General features: G+C 45.0%; 1 protein-coding gene across 1 annotated transcript in view; it reads left to right on the top strand.

The window, feature by feature from the left end:
* Positions 1-3,290, top strand: part of HIP1R (huntingtin interacting protein 1 related) — a gene marked incomplete at its 5' end in the record, with an annotated part of 13,352 nt that extends 10,062 nt beyond the window's left edge. The window contains 6 exon segments of the mRNA XM_010176046.1: positions 469-589; positions 1,524-1,629; positions 2,446-2,569; positions 2,723-2,784; positions 2,965-3,153; positions 3,243-3,290. Coding sequence (XP_010174348.1) covers positions 469-589; positions 1,524-1,629; positions 2,446-2,569; positions 2,723-2,784; positions 2,965-3,153; positions 3,243-3,290 — 650 coding nt within the window.
* Positions 3,291-9,823: the final 6,533 nt, after the last annotated feature.

Raw genomic sequence — 9,823 nt, 5'->3', positions numbered from 1 at the left:
ACTTACTCCTCTGCATTGACATGAAACACGGGAGAATTCCCCACCATTTGCAGAAACGTGCTGAATTTCACACTTTCCTGTGTTAGCAGCACTCTGACGGTCCCGCTCGCTGGAGACGGGCTGCTCAGCCCTGTGCTCTCCCCACACATCACTGTCACCTTTGCAAAGTCTTGTCCATCTAAAGACAACAGCCCAAACTGATGGCCCAAGCTTGTGTGTTTTAAACCCAGCCCAAATTTGCAGCCTTGGGGCTCCAAAGCTAGTTTTCTTCATACATATTTAAGCAGACTAGTAAGAGTGGCTTGAAGGGCAGAGAAATTATGTTGGTCTATGATCTATGATTTGATCTATGAAATTATGTTGATTTATGGCTTTATATATGAATTTATATATTGTTGTATTTTATATGGATATTTTGTATGGATTTATATATTGTTGTATATTATAGAAACAAGTTAATACAGGCCATAATATTCTCATAACAACAGGGGGCAGCAACAACTCAGGAGTTTTACGCCAAGAACTCGCGCTGGACCGAAGGGCTGATCTCTGCCTCCAAGGCGGTGGGCTGGGGAGCCACGCAGCTCGTGTAGGTGCCCCCGGGACCTCTCCCATGGCTGCTGTGGGAGGCTCCTCTCCAGGCACAGCTCCACATGCTGTGTCCAGGGCCAACCCATGCTTCTCCATCACCCAATAACCCAAACTGTCCTGCTGCTGACTCTGCACGGAGCATGATTGCTAATTCCTTATAGAGCATCATATCCCGTGTTGGACCATATATATGGTCATGGAAATGGGGACTGCCAGTTCCTCCCTGTTTGAAAAATGTGAAACTTGCTGCCATCAAATACTCCATGTCCTGGTTGCTGCTGAGATGGTTGTGGATGGGGTGGTTGGGATCGAGTCAGGGTATCTCCATGCCAGTGTAGGAAATCATAGAATCCCAGACTGGTTTGGGTTGGAAGGGACCTTAAAGCTCATCCAGTTCCAACCCCCCTGCCAGCAGCAGGGACACCTTCCACTAGACCAGGTTGCTCAAAGCCTCAGCCAACCTGGCCTTGAACACTTCCAGGGAGGAGCAGCCACAGCTTCTCTGGACAACCTGGGACACTGTCTCACCACCCGCAGAGGAAAGAATTTCTTCCTAATATCTCATCTAAACCTCCCCTCTTCCAGTTTAGAGCCATTTCCCCTTGTTCTGTCATTAACTGCCCTTATAAAAAGTCCCTCCCCAGCTTTCTTGTAGGCTCCCTTCTTTTGGACAGAGCTTTAAAAATCTCATCCACTTCATTACAGAAGCACAATCCTGCCTCCTTTGGTATTTTATACCTGTCCAAAACTTCTCCATCTGGGCTTTGAGTAGTTTGCTTTGTAAATGAGCTTGTAAATTGCAGGCAAAGCTGCTGTTTCAGAGGCTGATGCTGGTTTCTAAGGGTATAGCAGGTGGTAAATAATCTGCACTTGCTTCGTAGTGCACGTATGAAGCATCTCTAACGCCCTGTCCCTTCTGATCCGTGATGCAGGGAGTCAGCGGACAGAGTTGTCCTGCATATGGGCAAATACGAAGAGCTGATTGTCTGCTCCCATGAAATCGCTGCCAGCACGGCCCAGCTGGTGGCTGCCTCCAAGGTGAGTGTCCCAGCAGGACCGTCTGCACGTGCCTCATCAGCTTTTAAGTCATTTTATTCCCATGGTTTTATCCCATGGATGCTTTTGGGCAGCAGTGTGTGGCTGTCCTGTCCGCCAGTCCCCGCAGGGAGGAAGGGAAGCTCTTCCTATTTTCAAGTCAGTCTGTGATTTTAATCCATGTGTTTTCACCTGCTTTAGTATTCCCACACTGGCAGGGCTTGGCCTTGGAAATGCAAATATCTAAAACCTCCTGTCTTCCTCCTGTTAAGCTGATTATGTAAAGAAAATATTAATAACTAATGAGAAACCCCAAATAAGCAACTGCAGGAGCCAGCATTGAGAATGATGGATTTTGGTCCTTACCACCTTTCCTGTTGGTGTCGAGGTTTCGATGAGCAAATGGGGATGGCAGGTTGGGAAGAGGGCGACCCAAATTGTTTTCTGCTTTTTACAGCAGATGGTTTTAAAACTAAGAACATGATTTTAAAAAACCCAAAAGCTTTGTTTTCACCGATGCTACTTATCCATGTGTGCTTGGGTCAGGTGGAGCAGAGCTGGCTTGATGTCCTGGGGCTGAAGGGCCTTGCAGGGGTCATGTTGTCTGGCCATGATGGGATCATGAATAAACACGTGTCCGTCTGTCCATCCATCCTTTCCACCCCCAGTTTTTCATGCTTAAGGACTCTTTTGATGTGGTGTAATCAGTGTCTTTGCTCTCACACGGAACACGGCTGCCTGGGGGCTCCCCCAAGATGGCAAGCACTCATGTGGAGGTGCCGTGGTTGGGACCCACAACCATCCCCATGTTCTTTGCAGGTGAAAGCCGAGAAGAGCAGCAGGAACCTGAGCCGGCTCCAGGAGTGCTCACGCAACGTCAACGAGATGGCGGCCAACGTGGTGGCTTCCACCAAGTCAGGGCAAGAGCAGATTGAGGAGAAAGGTGAGGTTTTTGCAAGGAAAGGGAAGGAAAAAACACCCCAAATCCCTTTCTGGCCTGGTGAACACGCCAAGGTGCCCGTCTGGCTTCACTGTGGTACGTGAGGGGTCTCTGTAAGGGGTGAGCTCAGCGAGGACCCTCCGCTTTTCCCCACAGACACCATGGACTTTTCAGGCATGTCCCTCATCAAGCTGAAGAAGGAAGAGATGGAAACACAGGTATGGCCATGAGGGTGGATTTGGAGGGGGGTGAAAACCAGGTGTGGGCATGGGGGGGTGGTTGGGGGGGGGGGGGTGGGTCCCTTCTTCTGCCCCTCAGCATGGTGCTGGGGATGGCAGGGGAGGGATCAAGCCATGGGGGTGCGCAGGGACCAAGATGGACCATCTCTTTGGGTGCAGGTGAAGGTGCTGGAGCTGGAGAAGCGTCTGGAGGGCGAGCGGGTGCGCCTGGGCGAGCTGAGGAAGCAGCACTACGCCTTGGCTGGGGCCTACGACACCACGGAGGACGGGGAGGCCAAGCCGGCGCCGGCCCCCAGGCGAGGCATCCTCAAGAAGCCCCCCCTGGCCCAGAAGCCCGGTCACTGGGAGGTAGGTTCCCCTACTCCCAACATGCACATGGAGGGGGTGTCACACGCAGCACGAGTGACCCACAATTTGCTTTTTTCCTCTTGTTTCAGCCTGTGCGAGACGCCGGCCCGTGCCCCCCTCACGGGGCGAAGGTCTAGCGGGCGCTGGCTGGATGCGGAACCGACGGCGTTGCCTTGGCGCTGGCGTGCCTTTGTGCGCGGGGGTCTTCCCACCACCCGGCCTGCAAAACTGGATTTTTTTTTTTTTTTTAAAACAGATTTTTCTTTTTTTTTAAAAATTTTATTTTATTGTATTTTTTTCCTTCACTTGATTCCTATCCGTAGAGCAGGGGGGGCTGGCGCTGGCCCCCCGAGTGGCTCCGGCGGCCCCCCCCCTCCCGGCCCCTCCACCCCCCCCTCCTCCTCCTGGCCTGTCAACCAGCTCTCCTGGTTTAATTTAATTTGAGGTTCGTTTGGGTTAATATATTTTTTTTATTAAAGTTTCTCAGCGCTAGAAGTTTTCAGTAAATGTAGCTCTCTACTGTACTGCTCAGACCCTTTCAGAGAACTGGGAGCTGTTTTTAAAGTAGGAAACTGTTGGGCTTTTCTTGCAACCATTTTTTTTAAATTCCCCTTTTTTCAGCCTGAGGAATAATTTGACTTTTTTTGGGCGAGAGATCAGCCCTCAGCAGAGGGGGAGATGTGAGCCTGAACTGGGGTGAGGAGCAGGGCTTTTGTAAGGGAAAAAGCAGTTACTAGCACACACTGGCAATAAGGATTCAAACATATAGATATTTTTTTTTTTTCCTTTTCTATTTTTTATTACTACAGCAACGTCAGGGGATCAGTTGCATTATGTTTTATATTTAAGAGAATTAGCAGAATTAAATCTAACCATGGCCTATGGGAGCCGGGGGGATAGAGAAGAAGTCTGCAGCAATAAGGAATTACTGATGTGGAGGGAGATGGGGGCAGAAGCAAAATCCTGTCAGTTGGATCTTCCCTTTGGAGCTACTACCACGCTGTAGATGATTAAAGAAGCAATATTTAAAATATGTGTTGTGGTGCCTGGTCAGCTTGGTGGTGGTGGGAGGAAGGGGCTGATGCCAGGGCCATGGCGGAGGGCAGCCCTGAAGCGTGGAGTCATCGTGCCTCCAAGGAATTAGGTAAAGCTCTGGGTAGGGGCGAGGGTGTGGGACACCTGGTGTGTGTGTGTGTGTGTGGTGTTTTATATATAGATATATACAGATCTATCTATATAGAGATCTGTAGTATATAGAGCTATATTTATATAGATATATGTGTATAGAGATCTATAGTATATATATATTTATATATGTGTGTGTGTGTATATACACACACATATGCGTAGCTAGGTCTATGGGTATATGTGTATACATTTGTATGTACATATACCTATGTATATGTGTGTGCATGTGTATATATATGCGGATCTACACACATATTTCTCCCTCTATAGCTATACATGTGTAGCTATGTATCAAACTATATATATATGTGTGTATATATATATAGTGTGTGTATCATGCTTTTTTTTTCCCTATGTACATACATGCATATGTATATTTGTTTAGCCACACCTATGTAGCTCTATGTATGTCTATCTATATCTACAGCAATACATATGTGTAGATACAGATATAGCTATATAGAGAGCTATATAGAGAGTGATACACATCTAGGTGTAGAGCTATGTATCTATATATAGCTACAGTGTCATGTCTAGGTTTATGTGTGCATATCTATATGTATAGTCACGCCTCTATACATGTATCTATATCTATACAGCTCTGTGTGTGCTCCTTTTTTTTTAATCACCATCTCTCTGCATGTATATTTATATATAAGCATGTTTGCATATATATTTTTTTTAAAATATAGACAGATACACATCTATTTATGTGCATCTGCATGTGTATAGGTCTGTATTTATGCAGTGGGCTCTGCTGCTGTGGCTGTAGCACTAAGGCAGGACCCACCCCTTGCCCCCCCAGGACACAGCAGCACATTAATTTCTTCTGCATCTGACTGCAGCAGCAGCCGGGGTGCCTGGCAGCCTTACTGAGCGTAAGTAGCTTAAATAGATAAAAAGCAATCAGGGTGCTGGATCAGTGCTGCCTTCCAGCTTCCAGCCAGAGCAGCTGCTACCTGCAGCCTCGCAGTGCTCATCAGGACCATCAGCACACACCTCCAAGAAATGGGGATTTTGTTTATTCTCTGATTAACTGGGAGTCCCTGTGGGGCTGAGTGTCACAGCACCTCTTGGTGCAACTGGGATGGACTGGTGAGACTGTAAGACTGAAGCATTTGGAGCTCAGCGAGAATGCCCGTAACAGGGTGAACACGGCTCCCTTGTATTTAAGAGGAAATTGGTGTGGGTACTTTTGAAAAAAAAAAGTTTAGAATTAACATTTTCATCGAATTCCTTGTGACCCCAAAACAATTCAAATTTCATGCAAACCACAAGTAAAAGCCATGCCTCTCTGTTCCTATGATTAACAATAGGCTATAAAGCAGTCAACTAGCATTACAAGTTGCTGTATCTCAAGAAAACACATTAATAAGGTATTTTATTATTTATTTTAGTCCTGGAGCAGTCTCACGCTGACTTAAGGTTTCTCAGGTTACACGTCACAAAACAGACTTCACAGGTTTACGAGCAACTACTCCAGGAAGCACAGTGCCAGTTCTCCTTTCTGTCTGTCACGATACAGCAGTGACTGTGGTCAGCCCCGTACTCTGGAGTTTCGTTTCTTTCAGAAAACTTTTCTCTGGGTACAAGGAAGCGCTTCCCGCAGCCGCTCGCAGTCTATTTATAGACAGTGATAAAAGATGTATTTGCTGGGAGACTGACGTCATCCTAACCACTCACACCATTACATTTCAGAATGGAAATACTGATTAATCAAGAATGCTGACTTTTAAATCTCACTACCGTAAGTCTAACCACAGCTATATTTAAAAAATATTTAAAGAATCCAAAAGTAAAGTAAAATGTGGCTTTAAGATGATGTTATGGGTAAATGTAACCTGTTTCACACCACTGCTGGTTCACTGTGATTTACTTAAATCAATACTTACAGAAATGTTCCAGGTGCCAGCATGTACAGTCTCAAAAAATATCAGCAAAAATAAAAACAAGCTCCAAAGGCCACTTAAAGTGTAATCTATGTGCTAAAGTAATTGTTATACCAAAATTAAGCTTACTGTTCGGTCTCAGATTTTTCTTAACTCATAGTTGTAGCAGACAGGAAAAAAAAAAAAATCACAACTGCAAACTGTGTAGGCAAAGGTTTATTTTGAGACTCCATCAAGACATCCTGCTGTACAGGAACTAATTTGCTAATGACTTTTAAATACCATTATTGTACCTGTGGAGAGGGGAAGGTGTTTAACTGGCTGTGCTACTGAGAACAAGTTTTACTCAGTACCTGTAACAAAAGCAATGGAAAAGAACCAAGCAAAAGTTGCAAAAATACAACATTCTGCGCCCTTCCATTGAGGTTAGTACAGTATAACTTATTTTTCCTGAAGCAGCTTTCAAACAGCCTCTTATCAAAGCCCTCCTTTCCCCACCCTTTGGCTCCCTCAGCAGCCAAATTGCCAGTAACCACAAATTAGTTTGAACATGAACACACAAAGCAGCTGAAGTTCAGGAACAGCACTGCTATAGAGAGCAAAGTTTACTAAACATAAGTGTCTCAGATCACTTGGGGAAAAAAAAAAATAGTCCATTGAAATCAAGCACACAAATAGAAACCTCTGCTGTTACAGGCTCGAGGAAGGCAGGTTAAAAAAAAAGCTCCTGTAAAAGTATGTTTTTAAGAGCCCTTAATTAAAGTCACGAACAGCAGCCACCCATTAGCAAGTTATTTTCTTTCCCTTCTGTGCCCAACCTGCTGGCAGGGGAGACTAAGGCACGAGTTCCGTCCATGTGGGCACTACTATTTTTAGTGACAGTATTTCCTGAATAGCCCCATCAGAAAAATGACTTGGGAAATACAGAATTATCAGCTGATACAGTCATTTAAAAAACACCTCATAGGTAACGCAAGTGTAAATCAAACCAGAAAAATACAGCGATGGTCTGTATTCCCCTTACTAACCACCTACCATCGCTGGCAGCGTGAGACAACTCCTGCACACACCAGCCCAAAGGACATTATCACATTTCTCTACAATCAGTATTTTCTTCTCAATCAGGTGGTTTTTGTGCCAGTGCTGAGAACTGCAGCCACTTTGTCACCTCCCATCCTCTATGGGATGCGACCGGCTTCTTTCAAGACTAATGAATCTCTCAGAAATTAGCCCATCCTGAGTAGTGGTTGCTAGAATAATGTGCAATTTTACAGGCACATAACAAGGTGTGAAATTAGCTGGTGTGGTGAGAATAAACCTTTTTAGCTTTGAAGGAAAAAAAATTCTTACTTATCACCTACAAGAGTGCAGAAAAATCACCCTTGAACAGGTTGGAGATAATAAGTAGTGCTAAAAGATAGCCGTTAGCTTACAGCAGGAGCCAGGGTTCAAGGTGAGCACTAACACGTCTTCCAGCCTCGGCAGTCTGTGATATCTCCTGCAGGTAGGGAGATATAAAAATGGAGATTTGGTTTCAGGTGAGGTTGAGATCCCACCATAGGCTGCCCAGGGACAGCCTGCTTGAGGGACAAGATGTCAGCTGGGGCACCAGAGGTTCAAAAAGGTTTCCCTGAAACTTCAGCTGAGACCAAAAAAAAATCTCTCAAAAGAACTCAAAGCAACACGTGTCTTGTTTCTAGTGCTAAAGTCTCGGAGAAGTGAACAGACATACCTGTGAAAGACGTATCAGGGTCAATTAATGTACAACCAGAAGCAGCTCAAATTACAGGAACAAGTGCCACCGAAAGCTCTGGGTAGGCTTGGACAGCCTCTGAAAACAAACTCCAAAGAGAAGGGACAAGTGAAGGCCACCTGAAATAACTGCCAGTGTTCCACTGAGACACCACTTGCTGTTTTTGCATTACTTGGCTTTTTTCATTATTCATTACACAAGGGACACGAGTCCCCTCCCAGCAAGGTGTGACTGCACTGGGTGACCTCACCTTTGCACAGGGAATGATCCCACCCAGCCTGATCTCTCAGTGCGTGTCACCCACAAGGCAGGGTTAGCTGAACCCCAGTTTCAGAACAGGCACTTCTTAAAAAGTTTTGTGCACCTCTTCTTCAAGCTGCAAAAAAAAAAAAAAAAAGGGTGTTGCTGCCAATTCTGAGAAGAGTTGAGTTGAAGAACTGCAGCTTTTACATAACACCATCCCCTTCCCTCGCCCACCCACACTGAGTCAGCACAGCAAGTTTTCCTCATCTGTAGTCTCCTATTTCTGCATCAGCAGAAGGTTATCCAATCTCCGTAGTCACCACAAATGGAACGAATCAAGAAACAGTTAAAAATGGGATTTTCTTCCATATACTATCAGTTATTCTACAGTAGGATTTCTATTTCCTATTGCTATTAAAGGGACAAATATTACAGAAAATTACATCAGGTCCTTTCTGCCCTCTGACTCATGTTCCTAAATAACTTCAGTTGACTCATTTCTCCTAAACTTGTCTTGGCTGAAATCTAAGTTTTTCCTCTTTTAATAAATAAAAGTGACTTTCCCCCTTCCTTCAGCTTTTCTAGGTGAAGATTCTGAACACTTCCACTCTTCCAGCTCATTGTAGGAAACTAAAAAGTGAAGGGATTCTACCTGGCAAGTCAGCCCACCCACCTCGTTGCCATGATTACAACCTGCAGAATCTACTCTGAGCATACACCAATCCTGCATCAGCAACATACAACATGGACTCGCTCTATCCAGTCACTAAAAACATGTCCAACAGATGGACTATGAATAATTACAGTTATTTTCTTGCAAATTTATGTTCTACATTCACCTACAACTGTTTTCATGTTGCTACATAAAAAACACCAACAAAATTCCACCGTGATTAAATGAAGCCACACTAGGAACACGACACCAAGAGATATGCTATTTTATTTAAAATCAGACCACAGTAGATTACAGAAAGACTTTATTATGCAAACAAATCCACTGTACGGTTCACAACTTGCTAGGCATATAAAACTGCCCCTTTATGAGACTGTCCAGGATTACACAGAGGAACTGTTCAGGTGTAGGACGACTCTACCTCCTCTGAACTCCATGTTTGCCAAGTAGCTCTATATTCAGGCTAAAGGAATTGTTGATTTGAGCTCTGTATCTAAGTCATTATTCCAGTTGGAGAGGGCAGAGAAATCCCCAAAGAGGTTGAGACTGAGGTTGTAGAAGTTGGGGCACTAAATGTAATGGTTACCCAGGGCTGGGCTGTGCCCAGGGCTCTGCCTCCTGGCATCACATGAAAGCTTATATTCTATATAGTCCCTCCAAGGTCACTGGTACAAAGGTGACCTGTGAGGACCAGCTGTGCTGGAACAACTGACTCCACTTCCTTTAGGAGACAGCACTGAAGTGCAGCAAAACTCGTCCTTGAGTTAAAACCATTCCACGTGGATCATCAATCCAACAACCTAACCACATACAATTGAATTAGTCATAACTTACAAAACTGCATACAAAAGACTGGCAAAAGTAATGCCATCCAAAGACAGCATGTTCAATGCTACCAACACTCTAAAGCCGTGTTACACATCG

This window comes from Antrostomus carolinensis, unplaced genomic scaffold (genome assembly GCF_000700745.2).
Source record: "Antrostomus carolinensis isolate BGI_N321 unplaced genomic scaffold, ASM70074v2 scaffold40059, whole genome shotgun sequence".
Classification (NCBI taxonomy): Eukaryota; Metazoa; Chordata; class Aves; order Caprimulgiformes; family Caprimulgidae; genus Antrostomus; species Antrostomus carolinensis.
Note: the sequence above shows the minus strand (reverse complement) of the source record. Positions and strands in the feature narration are given on the sequence as shown.